We start from the raw sequence: 25,690 nt of genomic DNA, 5'->3' as shown, positions 1-25,690 counted from the left end.
ACATTCATTAAATACTCCATTCCACTCCACTTCCTTCTAACTAAATTTATTTTTTTCCAAAAACAAGGGAAACAAACAAACAGACAGACAAACAAATTTAAATGTGAGCACTTTACATAAAGGTCCATGGCCGGCAAATGTGCCAAAAGATATACAAAGCTGTGAACAGATGTTACAAATTTAAAGATATTCAAGGAGTGTTAAATAAAACAAATACAAAAGAGTATAAAACTAATTAGGTACTAAACTAGTTGTAAGAAAGTGTGTGTACAAAGTGGGTAAACCAAAAATTTCAATCTACCTTTCCAATTAAACAAAGCTTTTCCATTTAAAATGATAAAATCCAACATCTCGTGTGGTTGGAAAAAGCTAAGAAAAAAAATTCTATAGTCTTTGCACTAAAACTTTGGAGATGATATATATTATTCTCATTTTGGAAAACATTTTACATTCGTCATAGACAATAACGAGCCTTTAACCCCACATTCAGGACCCTAAAACCACCATCAACTGAGCAAAAAGAAACAAAATCATCTGGTGCTCAGTGAACACATGCCAGTACCAATGTGTGTATATCACTTAAACGCGATGCGCTAGATGACATCTGGTCTTATCCAACAAGAAACTTGCGTACCTTCATATTTCCTTCACTGGCTATGTATGATTACAAACTGGCAATACACAAGATTTTAAAAATTATGTATTAGCTCTGGAAAACTCATTTGATGTTCATTTATAATGTCTTTGGAGAGCCCTTGTTCAATAAACCTTCAATACAAGTTTTTACATTAACAAAATAACAAAACCATGCAGTCCTCCACAAATCAGAGTAAACAAAGTACAAGAGACCGTAATACTGCACCGGCTGTGAACAAATCTGTGGTGGCAATGCTGTCTATTAGGATAAAGAGAACCTGTAGATGATTTTCACAAGCCCACAAATTGAATACGAACACTATCTTAAGCAGGATGATGTCTCACAATGTGAATTCATTCAGTAAAAATGCTAAAATATCATTGTAAGTGTATTACCTGTAAAAGACGGCATTACAAAGCTCCTAGAGAAGTAACTGGACCACTATCTTGTTGTAAAGGCTATCAAACGTTCTGAAAACAGCTGGTGTGGAAACTCAGAATGTGTTTTACGTATTAAAAGAGTGAAAACCGTGAAAGGACACTTGATTAAAATACATGTTTTTTAGTTGTTTACACAATGCTCTTATAAATGTAATCAGTTGCTGTATGAATATAAGTGGATGATTTGAATGCTAAATATTGCTGGATTGTTAAAAGTAAACACGCTTGGATAAATCGACTGTGTAAGGTAACACTTGTTTAACAAATGGACCGCTAATGATATTGAATGATATTGCTGTTACACGCTGGTTGTTATTCTTTTTTGAATCGCACCCCTTTTTTTCTTCGCTACAATGAAAAACGCTAAAAGAAAACAACATACTGTATAAGGACCAATGGCATCAAGTGCTAATTCTTTTAAGAGTGCACAATCTTTGTATCTCTAAAAGTTGTACATGCTAAATTGTGGGTACACATACTGTACACATGTACACCAACACACAAAACCTCTCACATACACACTCACACACACACACACACACACACACACACACACACGCGCACACACACACACACACACACACACACACAGAGACAGTGGAATGGACAAGGATCGTTTGCTGGAAGAGGTGACATCAGATTCAGGACATCCATTCACTTCAGTTCAGAGGAGGGAGGAGAAGATCCCAGAATCGGAGACTTTGGTGACACCTGTGGAAAAGGAGAAACTTGGTGGCTCAGCTCACAGGGTTGATGAACAGAATACTGGATGTGATAGCTGTTATTGTGACATTTGTTAACTTTGGCTATTAGGTGATAACAGAGCGAGCACACTCACAGGGGAAGGCGGCTTCGCGAAATTGAGGTGTGCATACAGAAGCACGGCAATGTCATTCTGACTGGCCTCCAGTGCTATGGAGAGAGCTGTGCTGCCATCCTGTAAAACAGAAACAGAAAATGTCACAAACCATAATAAACATTTTCGTAACAGCTAAATGTAAGGGTTAATGGCAAATATGAGTGTCCATAATAAAGAAAACTAAGAAATATTTGAAGAATCTAGTGTAAAACAAGTTTTTAGAAATATATTCTATTCTTTGTATTCATGTTGGTTTGTGGTGTATATATATATATATCTCCATCCAGAGCCTGTTTTTTGTGGTATATATATATATATATATATATATATATATATATATATACACCACATGTACAACAACCCTTCTTGAAGTAAATTGTTTTTTTTTATTATGTGATTATTGATTGAAATGGAAAAGTACTTTTTGAGAACATGATAAAACCAAAATGTCACATGTACGAATTAATAATTTGTGGTATATATATATATATATATATATATATATACCACAAATTATTAATTTGTACATGTGACATTTTGGTTTTAAAAACTTTAATACTAACTTTAATACCATTTTCTTTTAACAACTTGAATGAAACAGAGTTGATATAATATATATACCACCAATTATTAATTCAGAAATATCATTTACTTTTTGAAGGGTTGTTGTACATGTGACCTTTTATAACCATTATACACCTTACAGTAGCCTTACAGTAAAATGATACTTTAAAAAGATTTTTGACTGTGACAGACATGAAGGTCTACAGGGGTCCTCTGATAAAATGTTTTAAAAATTGTATAAATATATTCCCTACATGTTGGTTGCACTTTGATCATATTTTACCAAAAAACTTCATAAATTTTTTTTTTTATGAAGAATTATGCTTGATGGCATAATTCACTCAAAAATTTCTGTCATCATTTACTCACCCTCTAGTCATTCCAAATATATGACTTTCTTTTTCTGTGCAACTCAAAAGAAGGCATTCTGAAGAATGTGAATAAAAATATGTGAGTTTTTTTTCCCCATTGACTTCTACAGTATTTTTCTTTTGTTCATACAATGAAAGTCAATGGGACCCAAAAGTGTTTGGCAACCAACATTCTTTAAAATATCTGATACACAGAAGAAGAAAAAATGGATTACAATTTATTTTAAGGTGTCCTTGTTACAGTGCAATTATACATTTAGACTGAGTAATATTAATTAACTACATGTACTTACTATATGGTTAGGAGTAGTATTAGGGTTTGGCTTAGGGTTACTTGCATGTAATTATGCGTAATTTATTGTTATTATAATAGTAAGTACATGTAGCATGTGTAACAAGGACACCTTAAAATAAAGTGTTACCAAAAATGTATACAGGTTTGGAAGGACACTGAGGACAATTTACATTTTTGGCTGACCTATCCCTTTACCTTTAAGATGCAAAACTGGCAAAAATTGCCAATGAGAAGCAATAAAGAAGACAGACAGAATTGAACAGATGAAGGTGGAATCATGCTTGCTAAGGAAAGAGATAATCACATTATCAGTGAGTGTGGCATCACAGCCCGGCACAGACAGCAGCTGCCGCACAATGTCCACGTGTCCGTGTTCACAGGCACACATGAGCGCTGTGGAGCCGTCATCATCCCGCAGGTTCACCTGAGCTCCACAGGACAGCAGAGCTCTCACCATGTCCCCTCTGCCATGACTAACCGCCAGCATCAGCGCCGTCTGCCCCGCCTACAACACACACACATGCATCAGTATAATACACTGACTGACATACCCTGAAGTACACCGAGAGACCAGAAGGGGGCGCACCTGGCTGGCTTTGGCGTTGACGTCTCCGGTGCGGAGCAGCTGTAGCACGGTTTGAAGGTCACTGTCAGAGTTGAAGGCAGCCAGAGCTGTCAACATGATAGCTGTGTAACCAGCCTTGTTCTGCTTGTCAGCATTACAGAGACCTACGAAACGAGGACAGCTGATAAATAAGAGCTACAGATATAGCTCTGTCACATGCTAAATAAAAAGTACTGACATATTTTCGTCCACAAATACACTGCTGTTCAAAGGTTTGGCGTCAGTACAGTTTTTTTTTTTTTTCAAGGAACAAATACTTTAAAAGATGCATTAAATTGAACAAAAGTGACAGTAAAAACATTTATAAAGTTACAGAAGATTCTATTTCAAATAAATGCTGTTCTTTCGAACTTTTTATTTATCAAAGGATCCTAAAAAATGTATTATGGTTTCCACAAAAATATGAAGCAGCACAGCTGTTTTCAACATTTCTAAAAATAATAAATGTGTCTGGAGCAGCAAATCAGCATATTATAATGATTTTTGAAGGATCATGTGACTGGAGTAATGATGCTGAAAATGTAGCTTTGCTTACACCGGAATAAATTACATTTTAAAATATATTTAAATAGAAACAGTTGTTTTAAATTGTAATAATATTTTACAATATTACTGTACTGTACTATTTTTAACTAATAACTGCAGTCTTAGTGAGCAAATTGTTTAAAAACACTTACTTAAAAACACCACTTAAAACACTGAAAAATCTTACCAGCCTCAAACATTAAACAGTTTTAAACATTTAATTTAAAATATTAATAATAATATATGTGACCTTGGAGCACAAAACCAGTCTTAAGTCACTGGGGTATATTTGCAGCAATAGCCAACAATACATTGTATGGGTCAAAATTATAGATTTTTCTTTTATGCCAAAAATTATTAGGATATTAAGTAAAGATCATGTTCCATGAAGATATTTTGTAAATTTACTACTGTAAATATATTAAAACTTATATTATTATATTAAAGCTAAGAATTCATTTGGACATCATTTTAAAGGCAATTTTCTCAATATTTTGATTTTTTTTTGCACCCTCAGATTCCAGTTTTACAAATAGTTGTATCGCGACCAAATATTGTCCCATCCTAACTTATTTATTCAGCTTTCAGATTTCAAAAAATTGACACTTGTGACTGGTTTTGTTGTCCAGGGTGACACTCTTTAAGTACTGACCTCTACTGATTTCCCTTTCCCCACTGAATTACCTTTGTGCAATTGTAACAATAGAAACAGGGAGAGGAGAGCTATGATATAACTTGTCAAAGCATGTGCATGTGCCTGCCTACGAAAATAGTGTGTCAGCAGTGAGCACTGCTCAGATGTGAAGAGCGTCGCTCACCAGTATCCAGCAGTAGTTTGACTACAGGGAAGTTGGAGTGAGAGACAGTGTAGTGCAGAGCTGTGTTTCCATTGCCGTCAGCCATGTTGATGACAAACTCCAGTAGCTGAGGAGAAATGGAGGCAAAGGTGTCCATGTATGCTTTGACAACTGCAGTGTCAGCAGCCTTATGACAGGACACTCTGAGCCACTCCTGCAGCACTGTGGTGTAGGCTGTCCTCTGGCAACACAGAGGAGACAGAAACAGGCTTTCACTACAGTGCATTACAATAAATACATCATGCTCATTAATAGCAGATCCTCAATTATATTTTCAATTCATGTCTAATGAAGTTTTCTACATGAAAATTGTAATTCTGATTAGAAACAATAATATGAGTTATTATTCATGCCTGAGGCACAAAAAGTACTGGATGAGTTATATGGCAAAGTTTTGAATGGAAAATGTACTAAAATAAGCAATGACAATAGTGATGCTAACTGTTCTATTTTAATATTTAAAATGCATCAATGGAACAATAGAAATGTCTGATGCCGTCAAAATATTGCAAATACTAGGGCCCAATGAGATCCTTCTTATTTTTTTTAACAAATTCTTTTCCATTTTATTAAATAAATTTCTGGTTTCCTATTTATTGGTTAAATTAAATGTCAATACTCAAAAAGCATGTCTTATTAATTAAATTAATACAATTTTGGCAGTTTAATAATTTAAATCTTTTTTTTTTTTTACAATAATAGGTTCCTATGAAATTCTGTATTATCTGTTTTAATTGTTCTGGGTTTATGATTTAATGTTAATTTTAAAATTATACTAAAATTAAAAAAAGGTGGTAACCATACTAATATGTAATTAATATTTTAAAATGTAATCAAATGAAAATGTAACAATTACTTTTATTATTGGCAAACAAAGCACTTTATATGACTGGATGGATGTGTGTTTTTTCCACATTACAGGACTCATAGGGCCTTAAGCAAATGCTGACTCATTTTCTAAGCAAAATAATTACATACTTCACTTTGAAGTTATGAACTATGCTATCTATCACTTTTAAGCATGAAAACACAACTGATGAACATACTGCATTTTGATGGCTAAATGCATTTGGTTCACTGATTGCCTTCTGCAAGGTGTGGAGAGCTGCCACGAGACTGCCACTCAATTCCAGACTGGAAAGAAAAAGGACATTTTTGTAAATCAGCATTTACAGCCAACTACATAATCAAAAGTGAATTGCTTGATTTGAGTCTCCCTACCTGCTTGCTTGTTTGTTAATAGGGGTGGTGCTTGTATTTGCAGCTGGATCAGTGGAGGAGGATATGGCTATGTCCTGTTTTGCTGAGGCATCAGTAGATTGTGATTGTGTTGCTCCATCTTGCTGAGGTTTGGCACCAGTGGATTGTGATTGAGTGACTGTCTGCGGAGCAGCAAGGCCTGACACATCTGGCTGAGTGAGATTTGGCTGGACGTTTGAATCGGTGGCTTTGGATTGCTGCACTGTAGCGCTGGTGGATGACGACTGGACAGAGTCTTGTTCGAGAGAAGTGGCACTGCTTTGAGAGGTACGCCCTTGGAAAACATCTGCTGATTGAACAATGCCCACCGGATGAGCTGTGGTGGTCACTGACGATTGGTTTACAGAGTGCTGTATGCCTGCTGCTGGTGATTGGGTGACCTGTTGCTGGGTAGCTGCATCCGTGGCTTGCGATTGGCTGGTGCTCTGCTGTGCTGCAGTGTGATTGGCTGGTGGCTGGGCAGTGCTGTGCTGAGGTGTTTGAGCAGCTGCTGTCTCACAGATGGGCTGCGGGCTGCGAGAGGTCACCTGAGACTGCTGCGCCACAGATTCCGGTAGTTTCTCTGTAGCCTCGTGGTATTCGCTTGCATCACTCTCATCTTCTGAACTTTCCGAGCTGCTATCATCAGAGGATGTCGACTCGTACCTGCAGGGCACATAAGCTCTGTTATTTACCACATAAAACCCTCTGATCTAATGTAATATATACCAAATTGATCATTTAAACAAGATGTGCAGTTCCTGAAGGAGACAAAATTGTTGCAAGGCAGCAAACTAATAGTTTTGTGCATGTTTTCAGTTTAATATCAAATTTCCTTAAAAACTATAGTTTCCAAAAACCAAAAGGTCACCCCTAACCAAATAGTCTGAGCAATATATACATTATGCTGAAAGAAACATTAGTTCAATGATAACTTTGTTGAAACAAATATCTACAACATATTTATATAATTCACAAAATTCTTTATTTACCCTCCATTGACTCCTATGAACTGCAGGTTCTTTTTGGTGTACGGAGAGCCAGGTTCCCCATCTGCCTTTCGCTTCATGATTGACCTCAGGTTGGACTGAGGGGAGGCTGGAAAAAAACACACACATGGACAGTGTAAAAATCATTAGTCATTTTATAGATATCCATAGAATATATGGAAGATGCCTGATGTGTTGTTATCAGCAGTTATTAAAAACAACAAAGCAAACCTGGTTTTGCTGGATTGATTTGGATGGCTTCTTCTGCTGGTTGCTGGTTAATCTCTCCTTCTTTTAGCCGTTGGCAGACAGCTGCCACTTGGCCGCACTTTGTCTCCATAGCAGTTGCCTGGTTGGTCACTGGTACTGATTTGGACACTTCACTTCTCAAGACCTCCCGCACCTGCTTAGAGCTTATTGCAATGGGAAATTCACGTGGTGATTCTGAGGGCAAAAAGGAAAGGGGGTAGTTTAATGGGATAGTTCATCCAAAAATATTGGTTCAACTTTCTTTCTCTTGGAGAAATGGAGATTATCCATGCTGCAATTTTGAATGTGAAAAGTGAACAGAAGTGGTGTAACTCCAAAAATTTTAAATGGCCACTATAAAAGTGCACCATATGACTTAAGGGTGGTCATAATATACTTCTGTGGACACTGCTATGGACAAGATATAATGTCATGTTCTGTAGTGCCTTTTTTAAAACAAATAATAATCAATCCAAAATGTAAAAATATACATGACTCTTTACTTTACTGCAAACCTGCACCTTTAAAGTTTGTGTTCAGCAGTTCAGCTAAGAGGTAACACTGTGACGAATTGATTTTCAGGTCTAGTGGTCATAAATTTTCACACAATATGACATTACAGGTCAGAGTTCAATAAAATTGAACGTTCTAATTCAATGAAATTCACATCAGCTTGTGTTTCTGGTTTGCCACAAGAATGGAAGTCAATGGAACAAAAAGTGTAATGACCCCTTATGCTAGGGGTGCACGATAAATGTCAGCCGATAATTAATGCGCATCTCGTCAGTAAAGCCGGATCTCACTGATAATGAACGTGTATTTGCGTAGCTTGTCAATTGACAATGGCTCTGTGTAGTAACAGCTGCTCTATGTGCAATCACGCACCTGATGGAATTTACCGCTGATTGGAGAACCGGCTTTACTGACAAGATGCACATTAATTATCGGCTGATATTTATCGCGCACCCCTACCTTATGCACTTTATTCCAAAAGTTATAAATCCATACAACAGCTTTAAGTAAGGAACAGACCAGAATATTTTGAATATTCAAATGGGCAATGGCTCCATTGCCTTCAAGCTTGGCACATTGTGTCTTCACTCAACATATATGAATATACATGTGTATATTCAGTTGGGTTAGGATTAGGAGAATTAGGAGAATGACTTAAATTTCACTCTGTTGCTCATACAAAGATAAAAAAATGGTGGTCGGAAAACTAATATGGGGCATGGACCACTTTCATGGTGCTTCTTTGTAATTTAACAAGTGAACATTGTCTTTCCCTTTTCACTGTTATTTTACAGAAAAAAGCAACACAAATATTCTGCTTCCTTTCATGTTCCATGAAAAGTAATTCAAGTTTGGAACAACATGAAGGTGAGTAAATAGCGACAGATATACACACCCTCTGCTGCTGGGGACTCTGCATGTCTTCTGTGGGCTCCTTCCGGTACAGACCCAGGCTGAGCAGGAGAAGTGCAACCCTGGGCTCTTAGCAGCGTCCCCACACCCACCACTGTAGGCTGCTCCAGCGTGTACACTTGGATCCCCACAGTCCTCTGCTGATGAGGCTGCTGAGTAAAACTGACAACCGTGTGCAGGCCCGTACTGGCCTGACCCTGCTGCTCCTGCCAGCCGATACTGGTGGCTCTCACTGCATGGCCCACCTGAGCGGAAAGAGCTCGCCTCTCTCTCTGAGCCACTTCCACTTGCTGTTGAGCGCTCTGTAGCTCCTGCGTCATTTTCCTCAGCTGAACTTCTAAAAGCCCCACCTTAGTCTTGAGGGCTTCGGCTTCAGGCAGCAGACCCAAGTCCTCTTCTCGCACCCCAACTCCCACTTGACGGTAAGCCACCTCAGGTCCCACACTGACAGTTCGCACCTCCCGCTTTGCACCCGGACGAGCTCCACCGACGATTACAGTCTCCTCGATTTCACATCCTGAGTCCTGAAGGGAACCCGGAGTGGTCGGAGATAGACTTCCTGTGGCTCTGTTCGCCGCTCCTGTCCCATTTCCCGTCTCCTCTTCAGGGATGTCGATGTAGAGCTCTCCTCGTGGACGGCTCCGACTGAACGCCAGTGTGTGGCCTAGGAACTTCTGGCTCTTGAGTTGCACACTAAGCTGTCTCTTCTCCTCCTGAAGCACGGAGATCTTCACTTGCAGAACCGGGATGGTCTTCACCTGCTCCTCCAGTTCCCGGATCTTCCGGAGGGCGACGGCCATCTGCTCCCGTACGTGCTGCAGATGGGCGGGCGTTGGTGAGACGGGTGTGGACAAGCCAGAGCTCATTGGCGTATAGGAGCCACCTCCCTGTGCACGATTGAAGCTGTGGGCACTGGATAGTGAGGTGTTGGAGCCTGCCACGCTACTGTGCATGCTGCCCAGGTTCGAGAAACGACGGCCATCCTTCTCCTCCTCCAGCTTGCGGCGAGCGTCCAGCAAGGTCTTCTCCACGCGTGCCGTACTGAAGTTGGGTCGCTGTGAGTTGTGAAATCCCGGCGCACAGTAGGAGTATGACGAGTGACGGCTGTCCATGCTGGCATTGGAGCAGAGCGACTCAGTGGAGGTCCACCAGGAGCCCGTGTATCCGTAGCCACGTGGAAGCGAGCCATAACGTGGGCGCCGCTGCACTTGCACCTTCTTAATAGTGTTGCCCTTTTCAATATCATTGACATACTTGAGGAAGTCCAGGTCCAGACGGTAGCCATAGGGGGTCTCTACTGTGTATGGAGCCTCTGGGTCCTTTCCATGCAAAGAGGGGGGCTCCGGGGGGTTAATCTTCCCTAAGCATAGAGGAAACAACTTTAAACTGCAGGAAATCTCAGTCTAATCTTGGAATCAGACAACAGGGAAAAGAATAAGACTATGACTGAATCAGTGCTTCACTTTACTAGTTAGCCTCTTAAGTGCGGATGAACTTGAGAAAGACAACAGAATCACAATATATAAACATTAGAGTATGTGTAGTATCTGAATTCAAAGTGGGACCTTACCTGGAAAACTGGAGTCCATATGAAGCACCTGAGCCATGATTGTCATTCACCAGCCAATCTCTCCTGGATTAGAAAGATACTGTAAGTAACCAATACCAATTTTCTAATTGAATCTATGAGATATATGACCAGCTACCAAACCTAATAGGCAGCTCTCATTCAAAATCTTTAAATCAGAAATTAAGCAGAAGCATACAGATATACTCCTCACACCAGCAGGGGAAGGCTCAAAATCCACATTAGCACTGGATTCACAGAAGATAAATGGTAATTTCAAGTTATCTAAGATATGTTATGTTCTAAACTGAGAACTATGTTTCCTTTTTCCAAATAAAGTACCTAAAGGATTATTAATGGGATCGTTATGAAAGTAGAAAAGTTGAGATGAATATGAATCAGAGCTGTTCAATATTATGAAGTTGCAGACTCGGAGCCTGAGCCTGCTGCATCTACAGTCCCGCACCCAGAGTCCCGCATTCTTAGCCACCTCGTAAAATACGTACGAATTGGTCAATTTGTCTAAACCCCTGTGTCGGTTAGGTTTAGGGGCAGGGTTAGTTGTAGGTCATTTGTACAAATTCCTACGAATTGTGCAGCTCGTAAAATACGTCTTAACCCCTGTGTCGGTTAGGTTTAGGGGCGGGGTTAGGTGTAGGTCATTCGTACAAATTCATACAGGTTGCAAGGGGTCTGAGAATGCGGGACTCTGTGTGCGGGACTGTAGATGCAGCAGGCTCCGAGTCTGCAGCTTCATACTACTCGAGCTGTTAAATTCTTCTCGGTTCCCATTTCTGAATAAGATTTAATCCTCAGCAGATGATGTCTTAAATTCATTCTCAAATTCTCAAAATATCTCCTTTTGTGTTCCATAGAAGAAAGTCAGTCATGAGGGTGAGTCAATTTTGGGTGAACTATTCCTTAAGTCCAACAAATTATACAGTGCCCCTCAGGGGTCTTTGGGCACCCTGGCACAGTTAAGTAAGTAATGATAAAAGTAGTGATATACACCTATTTAAATGTAAATTTATAAATAATTATGGATCCTAGCAGAAAACTCTTGAGCATTTAACTAGTAAGATAACTTTTGATGTTTGTGAATGTTGTAAAAAATTGTACTAATGAAATATGTAGAATTAACTAAAACTGACTTGAATGTGTACCTTTAAGATCCCACACAAATCTTTTGTGTTGGGTTCCAGTCTTAATTAGGAGGGTCAAACTCCCTGTAATTTGTCCCCTTCTTTATTCCCTACAAAGTTAGGCTGTTCAGTTTCTGTTTGTTTCTAGTTCTCTTGTTTGGAGGAGAGGGGAAAAAGAAGGGAAAGTTCTCTGGCAGGCAACAACAGGAGAAAGAGCGTCCAGTTACAGCCTTATTAGGAATCATCTGAATACACTCTCTGTGGTTCTCAGAATCGAGGTACTGTAAAAAAAAACACAGACACGGGCACTATTGCTTGGCCTCTCTCTCCCACAATTTTTCCATGCTTTTTATCTCCTTTTTTCTCCCTTATTTTTCCTTACTCTGTCAGCTGATGATCAGGAGATACTGTAGCAGCTGACCTCTGTCCGCTCTTCCTTCTTCCGCTCTCTCAGTTGCACATTTCGACTGAAGCAAAGCGTTCCAGCTTTAAATCAATTAGGTGAAATGAAACATAAGCTTTCCATGCATAGGCCTTACTATAACTGTTTTTTTCTGTCTTTTCATCTGGCTCTTGTGCTTTTAGACTGCTCTCTTTTTCCCCTCAGCATTGCATCTTTCCCAGCTAATGTGCCTTTTTGCCAAAGATTAACTTTCTAGGTCATTAGTCAGTGGGAAGGGGGGTGCAGTGCCACAAGCTATCTCTGTTCCTAACATTAACAGCATATTAGACCACAGAGTTGGGCTCGAACTTCACAGACATCTCAAAGAGAACTGCTGACTGCTCCAGTCATTTTGGTTCATAATGGCAAATTGCTTCTCCCTTGCTGCCTCACACAAAACTTTTCCCCTCTGTCTAATCTCATGACCCTCTCAGTCTGTTTATGTTCTTGCCTCTTTGAGGAGAAAGTAGGGCATACGGAAACACTGACTGAACTGATTTGATTTTGTAGATCTTAAGCCGACAAAATGAGCTCTCCTGCCCACTACCCATCCTGTGTGCTTTTGCTCACTTCCCTACACTTGAAAACTCATTCATTTAACAGGCCTCTCAGCTGTGTCACTGTGCCCACTTTGACATCTGGTTGTATTTGTTTTGTATGAAATTAATCTTATTAAACTATCACTACCATTGAGATGTCATGTTAAGCACAACAAGTACACTATTTTTCACCTTCATAATTTAAGGATGTAATGTGGAATATTTTATTTTTAGTATATAGCTTCAAACATATAATATACATATTTTTTCCCATAATATAATACTTTTTTTCTAAGTTTTTTGTAATGTAAATGCTTTTTTTTTTTTACAATACAGAAATTTCATTATTTCTTTGTTTGTTAAATTTTGCACCTTTTTTGGTAAGCAAGTCTTTTTTTTTTTTTTTTGGTCACAAAGATTTCCCAAGTTTCCACATCACCTATTTTCATTAAATGGGATATGTAGGGTAAATATAACTTTTTTAAAATCCAAACAACAGAGAAAAAAAACTGTTACATTTAAACATTAACATTTTATTAAGAAATAATAAAAACTGCAATTTTGCCATTAATACTAGAAGCTAATAATACAAAAAAATAAATAAAAATAAACATTTTATGTTGTTTCTGACAGTGCCCATTAAAAATATCACAATGTAGAAAGATGATAATGAGGCCATGCTTGACAAAAAATATTTTATTAAAAAATGCCGAGCTGCTAAAGTTAATATCATCTTAATTAGTGGGTTTTTTATTCCCCTGCCACAATCACAAATGAATGTTGAGTACGCTTGAGAAATGTTACTGTGAGCGCTAACACACAAACTTGTGTGTGTATGTGTGAAAATTTGTGTTGACGGGGGGACGGTTGATGTGCTATAATTAGAGACTCCAGTAAAGGCTCACAGCATGACAAACATCCAGCCTTCAGCAATAACTGCCCTGTCTCTCTCACTATGACACAAACACATCTCTCTTTGTCTCTCACTTTTATTTCTCTGCTCTATTATTCTAACATCTCTGTTATTGTTGTTCATTGCTCTTAAACTTTAATGTGCATCTCATCCTGTATCATACTGCACTGTTGTTACTAAGTCAAATCATCAGCTTACTGATTTTTCCCAGCGGCCATAACCTACTTATGAATTTCCCCGTCAACTGATAAAACATCCAAAAAACACCCATATCTCCTCATATCTAAAGACTAAAATTTCATAGAGACAAAAGGGTTGGGCTCTTTTGACTTTCATCCACTAAGCAACACCTAGCAACCATTGAGAAAACCCTAGTAACATAGAAACATGTTAAAAACCACTCCACAACTGCATAGCAAACTTTCAGAATGTCTAAGCATTAGGGCTGCATGATTTGGGGAGAAAATGTAATCACAATTGCTATTGCGATACAAAAAATGTATGATTTGTTTCAGCTTTTTAGATACATTACAATAGATATATATATACAATATATATATATATATATATATATATATATATATATATATATATATATATATATATATATATATATATATATACAGTACAGGTCAAAAGTTTGGAAACATTACTATTTTTAATGTTTTTGAAAGAAGTTTCTTCTGCTCATCAAGCCTGCATTTATTTGATCAAAAATACAGAAAAAATTTTAATATTGTGATATATTATTACAATTTAAAATAATTGTTTTTAAATTTATTATACTTAAAATTATCATTTATTTCTGTGATGCAAAGCTGAATTTTTAGGATCATTATCACATGATCCTTTAGAAATCATTCTAATATGATGATTCATTATCAAAGTTGGAAACAGTTCTGCTGCTTAATATTTTTTCAGAACATGTGATACTTTTTTAGGATACTTTGATGAATAAAAAGTAAAAAAATAAATAAGAAAAAGAAGCTATGTTTTTAAAATATAAATATTTTGTAATAACAATATACACTACTGGTCAGTAATTTGGGGTCAATAATTTTTTTTTCTTTCTTTTTTTTAAATAAAATCAATATTTTTATTCAGCAAGGATGTGTTAAATTGATAAAAAGTGATAGTAAAGAAAATATATTATTAGAATATATATTTTTAGAATTTTTTTTTTTTTTTTTTTTAATAAATGCAGTTCTTTTTAACCTTTTATTCATCAAATATATTAGACAGCAGAACTGTTTCCAACACTCATAATAAATCAGAATATTAGAATGATTTCTAAATGATCATGTGATAGACTGGATGTTACATGTGACACTGAAGGCTGGAATAATGATGCTGAAAATTCAGCTTTGCATCACAGGAATAAATTATTTTTTTAAAGTATATTCAAATAGAAAACTATTATTTTAAGTTGTAATAATATTTCACAATATTACTGTTTTTTCCTGTATTTTTGATCAAATAAATGCAGGCTTGATGAGCAGAAGAGACTTCTTTTAAAAACATTAAAAATAGTAATGTTTCCAAACTTTTGACCTGTACTGTTTGTGTGTGTGTGTGTGTATGTATCTATGTATGTATTTTAAAGGGGCGCTAACAAAAAAAAAACCTTGTCCAACCATTTTTTTTCTAAGAGCTACAGGTTTGCTATTATATATCAATATATAATAATAATTATTATGAATTGCTATTTTTATGATGATTATTAATATTATTAAATAAAAATCTAAACTAAAGAAAAAATACTATTGTAATAATAATACTTTCACTGTACATTAAAAAAAGAAGTGCTCAAGTGTCAGTTTAGCTCTGAAATGAGCTGTACATAGATTTAATTAAACTGCAGTCTTTACGATTTGATAATCACACTAAGCCATATCACAATTTTGATTTGGCAGCGGTTTTTTTGTGCTAATTGTAAATAGCAATGGATTCTATTTACACTAAGCGAAAATAGCAGCAGACCTATTTTCTGCTATTTATACTACATACTGCAAATAGTGGCAATTATCTGCACCTCAGTATTGTAGTACATTATAAAACAGCATGCAGTAATAACATATTGAGTGTAAATTATCAGTTTTGTTAAAATTATTAAATGGATATTGCCTTATTGTTACAATAAGGGCTTAAAGAGCTGCTAACACTGTTTCGTTATTCTGCGCCACTGGGTGCATACAATGAAAATAAAGATTCATTCATAACCATAAGCCCTCCCTACATCAACCCTAACCCTACCCGATACTTTATTTTCAGCTTTTTCCATTATTTCCTTCATTTTTTTTAAATAAATACATTTCCCATGTGATATAAGGTGTAAAAGGAGAAGAATTAGTTTGGCAAAAGGCAGATTCAGTTGAGGGATCAAAGCTGATCACCTCAAAATGAAGGCGTTACAAGCTTCACCATTTACGACACTGAATTTGTTGTTTGGCAGCCGTCTTGTGTAAGTAACATCATCTATCCTTAACACACATTGGTGGGCGGAGTTAGTGCACATAGCCTCTGCCAACAAGACTGACTATTTGCACTTAGTGTAGATAGACGCTACTCAAAACAGCAGCCGCGTATCAATATCCATCCAAAATACTGCAAAGCGACACACCACTTTAAGCAACATTTTAGCAATCACATATCAACACCCTGGAAATACCACAGTGCCATTCACATTACAGTTAATGTCCAAACCTAGTTTCCTGACTCCTGCTGAAGAACAGGGATGCATCGGGCTCTATGCGTGCGTGTGTGGCGGTGACCTTCCTCGCTCTTTGTCTGCTCATAAACAGTGTCCCATTGAGATGACACTGAACAGAGCACAGTGTGCCCCCCTCCCCTGCAGTGCCCTGCCACTTCTCAGTGGCACGCAGCAGACCTTTCACCAGCACAGCCAGTCTCTACCCTCCTCCGGAAGGAATGCTTTGCCCAAAACCCATGCCCCTCTCTCCGTACCTCTCTCCCAACTTCCCTCGCTTTACATTCCAGAGCAGTGGAAGTTGACATCTCCTGCCTCCAGGGTGTCCCACACCCACCGCCACATTATTAAGATTAGCAATCTCAAGGGAAGTCTTATATCGGTCTACATTCGGCGGCCAGTAGGAGTGATTTCGCCATGCTTGTGGAGTCAGGAGAGCTGAATTCCTCAAAACTTGTTTCATATTATGAAAACACGTCAAGACAAAGTCCTGGTCATTAGTTTCACTCAATCGAGCTTTCTGAGGAAAAGATAAGCATTATGGGGTGTTTAGTTTTGATGATGATGTTCAAAGGTCTCTTTATCACTGTGTGAAACTCAAGGTCCGGTTGCAACAAGCTGCTTCATTTTTCTTGGCTATGACGTGGAATTTGGGATGCTTATCTACAAACTAGGAATAAATTGACTCCTTAAACTCAAGGGAACTGCTTGAGTAATTTGTATCTTGTCTAAAGATAGCAGTCAGAGTTAAATAACTCACTGTGCTGCAATGATGGTCTCTCTTCCCCGACCTCCTCGCTCTCCTCTTTCGATTCCTTCGACTCTCTTATGGATGCCACCAAAATCCTAAAGGAGGAGAAAAAGATGGATTATTTACAGAATGGTTTAAATTACAACTAACTTTGGCAGATTCTTTTTTTATACGATGTAGGTCGCACCCTTCATTTTAGACGTTTGCAGTCATCTTGAGCACTAGAAAAGCCACTCCTCATGACTGTTGATCCAAAAAAGCCTCTTCTGTGAGAGCCTAATTCGTCTTGGCTCTCTATCATCATTGCTTACCACCACAACACACCCCTCATCTCCCTCAACCACAACAACATGTTACTTGGCAAATTGTCCCGAGCCTGGGAAAGCGCTGCAATGTGAGCCGTGTTTTTTGGTCCGGAGTTATACCGAGACACCCGCCTAAACCCAAAGAGACGGACACACCCCTGACGAACACCAGACGGCATCCAGAAACATTCCAGAACATCGTGGACCTTCACAAACACTCCTACACCTCAAAGATTTCCTCAAGAGCAGGGTTCAAGCGACGATCTGCATGACTGGAAAATGATCCTCTTAATCTCATACAGACATTTCATTTCTGGTCATCTAAACTTACACTTGAAGAATCAAGGGCACGTTCTTCTAAAGCTCAACATCTCATACATGCATTTCTGCAGTCTTAGTGGTGAATTGATATGATTTTATGGCGTAACAATGTCAAAGTAGGAACATTAGGTTACATTGTTCCAACACTTTTGTCATGCCAGTTTCTAGAGGGAGAAAGAAACAGAGCCTTATACAGGAGTGACAGCCAAATCACAAAGAGCCATTCATTCAGCCTCAAACTCCACAGCTGTTTCTAATATAGAGCTGCGAGGAGCACGGCGAAGAGAGAGAGAGAGAGAGACTGCCTTTAAAACACACGTAATGCTTCTCATTTGCCCACTGCTGAGAAAGTCCTATACTTTCTGGAAAACAAAAAGAATATCTTACGTAACCATAAACTCTTTCTAATATGCAATTTCTTTTTCTGGATGTATTCGCTAGAGGTTTATTAGTAAATTTGTTGTGTTTATGGACATTGGCATTTGTTGATGATGTAACAAAGATACAGTGGAGTTCAAAAATTTGAGATTCAAAATCGAGTTTAAATATGCAAATAAACAATGATTTAAGGTTTAAAAAATGTAATCAAGAAACACTGATATAAAATAGACATTTTAAGTTTAGCCTGAGTGCCATTTTCACTCAAGAAAAAAGGGAAGAAGCCAAAAAGTCACTTTTAATATTCAAGTTAACTTTTTGGACAAATTGTTATCCTGATAATCTACACTATCATTCAAAGTTACAATTGATAATTTGCAAAAAAATAAAAAATAAATACATTTTACAAAATCTTACCAAGGCTGCATTATTTTTATAAAAAAATACAGTTAAATAGTAATTTTGTTAAATATTACTACAATTAATGTTTTCTGTTTTCTAAAAAAACTCTAGTTTTGTCACATAATCCTTCAGAAAGTATTGTAATAAGCAGATTTGCTTACTTTTATCACTGTTGAAAACAGTTGTGCTACATATTTTTGTGGAAACCGAGACACATTTCTTCAGGATTCTTTAATGAACAGAACGTTTAAAAACGGTTATAAAGACATTGTAAATGTCTTCACAGTTATATTATCAATGATTTAACAGATAAATTTAATGCGTCCTTTCTGAAAAAAAGGGAAAAAAATAAAAGATCCAATTATATATATATCTTACTATCCCCAAACTTTTGAATGATAGCATCATTTGCAAATAAATAAATAAGAAAAATGCTAAATAAAGGGGTCTCAGACTGTATATACAGTACACTCAACTGTTTATCATGCACTGTGTCACATAGTATCCTATTAAAACGATAGTCTTTTTTTACCATAATGACTATGTGGATTGTGATAAATTTAGATAAGGCCAACACATGCACATAAAACAATAGCTCGAAAGATTGACACCACACTTATGTATAGGGTCAAGAACATAAATGTCTCCTTCCAACCACACATGAAGCCACACACTGTCAAGCACGTACTCAACAAAAGTTCATGACCTTTAGATAGATGAGGATGATACTGTGCTTTAAACTACATGAGGGCTACGGTCCATTGAAAACAAGTATGCACATATGTACGTTGAATTTAAGTTCAGAAAGAGTTACAGGAAAGGGAGCTACATTTCCCCAAAGACCCAAAGTAGTCGGTCACTTCCTCCCAGTCAAGGCGAAGGGGAGACTTCAAACTCAGGGAGGGAGAGAAAAACAGAAAAGACAGAAACGGTAACAGAGCAGTTAAAAAATGCAGCAAATTCAGCAGGAAGGAGAGCAGAAAGACAAAGGGTGTAGGTTCAGGATGGACACCGGGAGAGGCTAAAACAGCAAAGGGTGACATTAAATGGAAACGTCTACAGCAAAAATACTTTCAGTTGCTTTCAGACAAAGAAACCCAGCGTGAGTCATTTCAAATGCCATTGGCTTTACGTTTTGTGATCTTTGCTGACCATATTCTGTAAAAAAGCACAGCAGGACTAGATGAAATTTAAGGAATACTCAGCACAGTTTAAAAGGCCTCATCCGTCCCGACTGTGATCGTATTTAGTGCATTCCTCTAACCACTCAAGAAAAAACATAAGACAAAGCTGGAACTGTGCCGTGTCTTTGAACTACAAATGATAACTCTTAAAGCCCCAAGTACACTTTGTTTTTGTACGCATACACTTGTCTAAAAAGTGAAGTATACTTTGGGCTTCAGGCCCCAAAAATGTTAATTATAAAGATAACTTTATTAGCATCCAGACAAATGGACGATGACATCTTGTTCATTACAAGCACATGCTGGAGATTTATTGGCTTTCAATTTAAAAGCTCAATCTCTTTTAACTCTGATTCTGATTGGCTGTTTTTCATCATTCATCAACTGGAAAAAAAAAAATGTTCTGAAAGTGATTCCAATCAAGTAATTGGCTGAAAGGAAACGTGAAGAAAAAGACAACACAGATTCATACATTTAAAAAGGTAATTATAAAAAAACACCCCTATAAATCGATTCCAGGAGCCAAATATTGCCTCTTGATGGAAAAGTGGCCCTTATCTTGAATTTGGGAGGCATTTTTGGTGGTATTTCTGCCCCAAGCCCCCATTCATTTCTGACCCTGAGTAAGGTGAAGCTGTTGTGGGAGGAATACTTCTCCATTGGTGGTCCGTGCAACCAGATCTTGTTGATATCCATTCATGGAAGAATAACACGCATAACTCAGCGCTCAGTTCTTCTCAATTTGTGGACCGTCTGGGGACATTTCCGCTGGGTTAGGGGTTACATAACAAACCTGCTAGTTTCATAAATATAGGCTGTTGCGAAGTTCCAACCAGGACCTTACAGAGAATTATGACCGATGCTGGAAACTGTCCGCATGCCCTTCACATACAGGGCTGTTTTTTACATTAGGGAGTGGCATACGGAGAAAACGACGGCATCCAGAGAAACACCACGGCCTGAAGCCAAAGCTCAAGGCCCAGGGAGGGGCCTCTCTCTGCTCACGTTACGACCGGAGCAGGAGCAGAACAAACACACGCCGCGTCGTCATTGGTCATTGTGCTGACCTCCAACAGGAAACGGCCCGCGGGGTGGAGCCGGGCAACAGGAACCACCACATACATCCAAATTTACCCCTCCAAAAAAGAACTAACGGCAAATTCCTGACAGAACCAGGATTAAGGGTGATGAATGGCACAGACAAACTGGGAGGGAATATAAATGCTTAGAAGTAGAAAGAGACAAACAAAAGAGACATGTTGTAAGTGTCATGTCATGCAGCAGCGCTAAGGTCACGAGTACGTAAGGGGTGCCGATTCATCACTGCGGTCGGGGCAGCTGTTGTGGGGAGACTTTAGGGGTTAGTCAGACTCTGCTCGCTAATGTAAACAAAGAGAAAGGGAAGCAGATTTCACAGGGAACATTCACAGCCTCGGCCATTTCCAGGTTCCAGACCTCTCGTGTGGAAACGAAAACTTTTCCAGAGGGCAACTCTCATACATCCTGATTCCTGACAGAGCTGAATGAATATAGAGTTACAATAAAATGAGGGCTGTGTGTCGAAGTTTGTGCAGAACATTTGCGAGAGACTTCACTGAGAATTTCTGGGATAGAGGAGGCAGAGAACACACCCCAGAACACATGTCCCACGCATGCAGCAGACGAACGCTGACACACACCTTCACTCTGGGGACTCCAGTCTGTTCTAAAATTTCCATTCTCCCCTTCAGATTAATGTCTTCTCCGGATTGGAGCAGTTCTTAACTTTCTGTTGGGAGGCACATACATTTCTACAAAGGAGCACAAAGCTTCCAAAATTACTTGTGTAATGAGCTATAATAAAAGATGACTAAACCCATTATGTCTTCAGCTAAATGTAACCGAAGCAGGTGCCATGTATTAAGTCACAACCAGACTTTATGATATCTGGGCAAAAGCTGCAAAATGAGTTCAAAGTCATGATGTAATTGAAGTAGAGACAGATCTTTTCTTCCATATTGTGACGCTGAACAGAGTAAAACTTTGTCAAAAAAAAAAAATGAAGAGCAGGGATGTTCTGCCTGTCAGTTGTTGATTGGATGGAGGCAGATCTGAATGCAAGCTTAAGGTCGAGTGTTAAAAAAGGGACAGGGTGTATAAGAGCAAAATGAGATATAAAAAATGATATATGATATATAGACATGATATATCTTTATGTGTAATTTAATTTTCTTTATTAGAAATGTGTTGAGCCCTGACACTGCTTTGATAATCATTACACATTTCACATATTGTTTGATAAGATGAGCACAGGCTAACATAAACAATGATGTCACTTTAAATTTTATATAAACAAACCTCCTACTTTTAGATCAGAAACTTAACAGCTTTCATAGTGTGCCAATCTTAAATAAATATAGACTTCTGAGTTGGTCAAATGTAATTAAATATGCTAATCTATGTATTTTAATGCTTTAAGTCAGTCTGCATGTTCTGTAACAGCATTAGATGAATTGGTACTTACCCTTACTATTACTATTTAACTGAAGATGTGGCTTGTTAATCAAATATCTGAACATACTAGCTGCCTACTGACATTTTTGCAAACTTTTCTTTTTTTTTTTTTGGAGTGTGCTTATAAAGTTACAGTTTGTGCTGCATAGTTTGTTGGGTGTGCATTGTATTGGTTTGGATATTGGTCTGAATGCATTATTTTATATGAGATATATGTGATAAATTATTTAATTGAAATGTTTGCTGGCCTTTTTAGGAACTGGCCATGAACAATACATGAAGCCTAGCCTATATTAGGTTAACTCTGGTTCATTTACAGAATAATAACTGCTGTGCTGTCACTGTCAAATAAATAAATGAACATACAGTAATGCAGTAATGGCAAGCCCTCATACTTTTCAACAGCAACGCGACTTCACTGATGTTATACTTGATGTGCCTTGATGTGTTGTTTCAATAAGAACTTACAGGCTATGAACCACAAAAGTTAGAAATGATTGCCGGATGAACAGAATAATGGTGACTGTTTGCGTGCTTGATGATTGTTGGCATTGTCTAAGATGAACTGAACATCGCATTTAAAGTGACAGACTTTAAATCACACCTATCAAGCAGAATAATGCCTGCTGGGGGCAAGTTAAAGCGAACATGACAAGCCATAAAATTGCTGAGAATCAGACCAAAGCTGCCCACTGTCACACAGGTCCATACCGCTCAGAAGATGGTTTTTCTGAAAAAACCTCAGTAAACTACAAAAAGTCACAAATGAGTAGACAGTTTCGGCCATGTAGTAAGCTATAAAGGCTATAAAATGAATTTGGAGAGCAAGCACTGGTGTCTAAAGCACAGTTGAGATCACTCTAGAGCAGATATGTGTGAGAGACTGGAGTCTTTACATTAGGAAATAAATCTGAAAAGTGTCAACACCATCAAAGAGATGCAAATCCTGTTTGTGTTTTTCTTTTCCTGTGGGGGGCGAGGTCTTGAGAGGACGTCGCTCATAATAAGTGACACGCTGAGAAACTCCGACAATTCAAGGTAATTAAAAGCGCTCGGGACAGAATCGAGTAATCCCTTGTCTTAATTTCATTAGTCTTGTAAACAACATTTAGACGCCCAGCGTGTGGTCCACCGTACAAATGGGGTTATAATAAACGCGCATTCCTGCGAAACGACGCGCATCCCTGCCCCGCGCGCTACGACGCGACTACTGTGATCACTTTACAACCCTCATAGCTGTTAGTTAAACACGACAGGCGAGAATGAATGAAAGTAACCCCAAAACAAAAACACGAAGTCGCGTGGCGTGACTAAAACAATACAGTAAAAACTTAAAATGTCACAGCTGCACAAAAGAAACGACTAAAAAACAACAAACACATAAGTTTTTGTAAGCTCACTGAGCTGATTCAGTCTTTTTCACACGTTCAAGAGGTGTTACACAATCAGTAGTAACATGCTCAATTGAATCAGCGCGCGCGTTCTTGACCAACCCAATCAAGTCCAGTGAATTAAAAACCACTGCAGCAAAGTGATGAACATCTGGAAGTCGTGAAGAACTCCAGGAGTCCCACCCTCTCCCCAGAGTCACAGCAGTCACGGGGCTTTCATTTAATGAAGAAGAATTTACCCCCAAACCGCCATCAGCACTCATTTACCCATCGAGCCTGTTTAAACATACGATTACTGAAATATTCAGATAAAACACATAAAAGCTGTTGTATGACTTGATTTGAGGCGCGCGTCCGCAAATTAAACTAATTATTTATTTATTTATTATTATTATTATGATTAAACACTTCAAATGTTTTCAACAACCAAGAGATTATATTCCTTATTAATTAAATATAATTCCACACGCGGTTCTCTGAACTCTTAGGATCACACTGTTAAGGCATTGTGCGCGCTTCCCATTATAGTTGCTTTTTATTTCCATAGTCCTATAATAATAATATACATTATCAATCAAAAAAAAGGGAGTATTTGTATTTTTTTTTTAATAAATGCAACACTGACTCTAGAAATGTCATATAGTAGCAATAAATCCGTTTTAAATGGTGAATCCCATCGTAGCACCGTTACTTTGAAACTCGTAGCCTAGTAAAAATGAGCAGCACAAAGACTATAAGCATCAAAACCATGAAAGCAAATGGAAAAATGACAGCGCACACGTATACAGTATAACTATATGTTTTTCCCCATAAAAAAATAATAATAAAAATCCGAAGGTTAAGCAGAAAGCATGCGTGTATTATTGTCACCTACCCCCTTCCAGTGCCCTCAGTCGATAAGGCCAGCAGAGACAAAAACACCGCATCCGAGGCGTGAAGCGAGCCCCTCCCTCCCTCTTAAAGACACACTCTTCCTTTAATCCCACAATCCTCTGCTTATTTTCACTAGAAAAATCCGCGTGCTCATAATTAGCCCACTTGATAGTCGCTCGGGAAACATATCGGTAATCATTCATTAGTATTATATTCTGCTTTAATGCGGTTACACTGAATCGCTGTATTGCAATTTGTGATTTGATAACTTTAGTGATATGCTATGGACATGACGTCATAATGGCCTTAAGTCACCGGCCTCTGATGACGAAGTGGACACCCATCGTCCATATGGGCTATAAAGCGACATTAAGATGATATTAATTTATTATCAGGTCGCAGATGGACAGGCGCGGTTTTTTCTTCTTCTTTCTGTCTCGTTACATATCAATGACACGTTGACCATATGGAGGTCGCTTTGAGAAGCAGACGATCAAGCTGTGAGGAGATTAATAAGAGCTGCATGTGAAAAGAAAAGAGGGTTCAAAAACGGTTTTAAGTAAATATGTGCAACCGTCTATTTGTACATCTTAGTAGTCTATATTAATATATATTTTTAAATATCTTAAAATATTATTTACTTTGCATTGTAAATATACAGAATGTATATATTGTGATATATAGAATATATTGTAAATAATGTTTTCATTTATTAATAATATATACATTTAATATTTACTTGTAATATGTGTGCATCTATATCAGTATACATAAACGCTTAAAGCTTTTAATATGCTAATATTTTGTAAATTATCTTAAAATATTATTTACAATACTTTTACTATACTTGAATATTGTAAATAATATCTTTATTTATAACAAAAATTTCATATTTACATTTAATAGGCATATCTATATCAGCATACATAAACTTTTTAATATACAACAGTGATATTACAGCTTTAAATACATTTTTTTTTTTTAAATGACCTCAAAATATTAAAAAATATTTACTAAATAGTGAATGATCAATAATATACATAATACACATTTATTATTTATGTGTAATGTGTATCTTTACACATATTACTATTAAAAAATCTTAAAATATGATTTACAATACAGATAATATACGGTAAAGATACACGTTCTATTAATAATAAATTAATACATTAAAAAGGATTTATTTTACGTTTTATGTCAGCGT

General features: G+C 37.6%; 1 protein-coding gene across 3 annotated transcripts; it reads right to left on the bottom strand.

Moving 5' to 3' along the window:
• Positions 1 to 30: 30 nt before the first annotated feature.
• LOC109056212 (KN motif and ankyrin repeat domain-containing protein 2-like) lies at positions 31 to 24,554 on the bottom strand. 3 transcript variants are annotated; one of them, XM_042719695.1, is made up of 13 exons: positions 24,485 to 24,554; positions 17,146 to 17,231; positions 10,646 to 10,708; positions 9,059 to 10,435; positions 7,633 to 7,845; positions 7,405 to 7,510; positions 6,395 to 7,078; positions 6,220 to 6,307; positions 5,135 to 5,354; positions 3,753 to 3,895; positions 3,471 to 3,671; positions 1,916 to 2,014; positions 31 to 1,788 (listed from the first exon to the last, which is right to left on the bottom strand). In XM_042719695.1, the coding sequence occupies exons 3-13, from the start codon at positions 10,689 to 10,691 to the stop codon at positions 1,732 to 1,734; spliced, it is 3,234 nt and encodes a 1,077-aa protein (XP_042575629.1). In that variant the 5' UTR covers positions 10,692 to 10,708; positions 17,146 to 17,231; positions 24,485 to 24,554; the 3' UTR covers positions 31 to 1,731. The 3 variants fall into 3 exon arrangements, with proteins under 3 accessions (XP_042575629.1, XP_042575630.1, XP_042575631.1); XM_042719696.1 differs by lacking the exon at positions 24,485 to 24,554 and adding an exon at positions 17,324 to 18,387; XM_042719697.1 differs by lacking the exons at positions 17,146 to 17,231; positions 24,485 to 24,554 and adding an exon at positions 16,382 to 16,695.
• Between the last annotated feature and the right edge of the window lie 1,136 nt (positions 24,555 to 25,690).

Source organism: Cyprinus carpio, chromosome B3 (assembly GCF_018340385.1).
Source record: "Cyprinus carpio isolate SPL01 chromosome B3, ASM1834038v1, whole genome shotgun sequence".
Classification (NCBI taxonomy): Eukaryota; Metazoa; Chordata; class Actinopteri; order Cypriniformes; family Cyprinidae; genus Cyprinus; species Cyprinus carpio.
The sequence above is the reverse complement of the archived record's forward strand: the minus strand, read 5'-3'. Positions and strand labels throughout refer to the sequence as shown.

What these genes read in the sequence shown, in the direction of transcription:
- LOC109056212 (XM_042719695.1), bottom strand. Translation starts at nt 10,691, where the DNA reads ATGACAATCATGGCTCAGGTGCTTCATATGGACTCCAGTTTTCCAG. An exon ending in ATTAACAAACAAGCAAGCAG is followed by an intron (nt 6,308 to 6,394) that starts GTAGGGAGACTC and finishes TTTTCTTTCCAG; the next exon opens with TCTGGAATTGAGTGGCAGTC. An exon ending in ATGCCACACTCACTGATAAT is followed by an intron (nt 2,015 to 3,470) that starts GTGATTATCTCT and finishes TCTGTTTTACAG; the next exon opens with GATGGCAGCACAGCTCTCTC.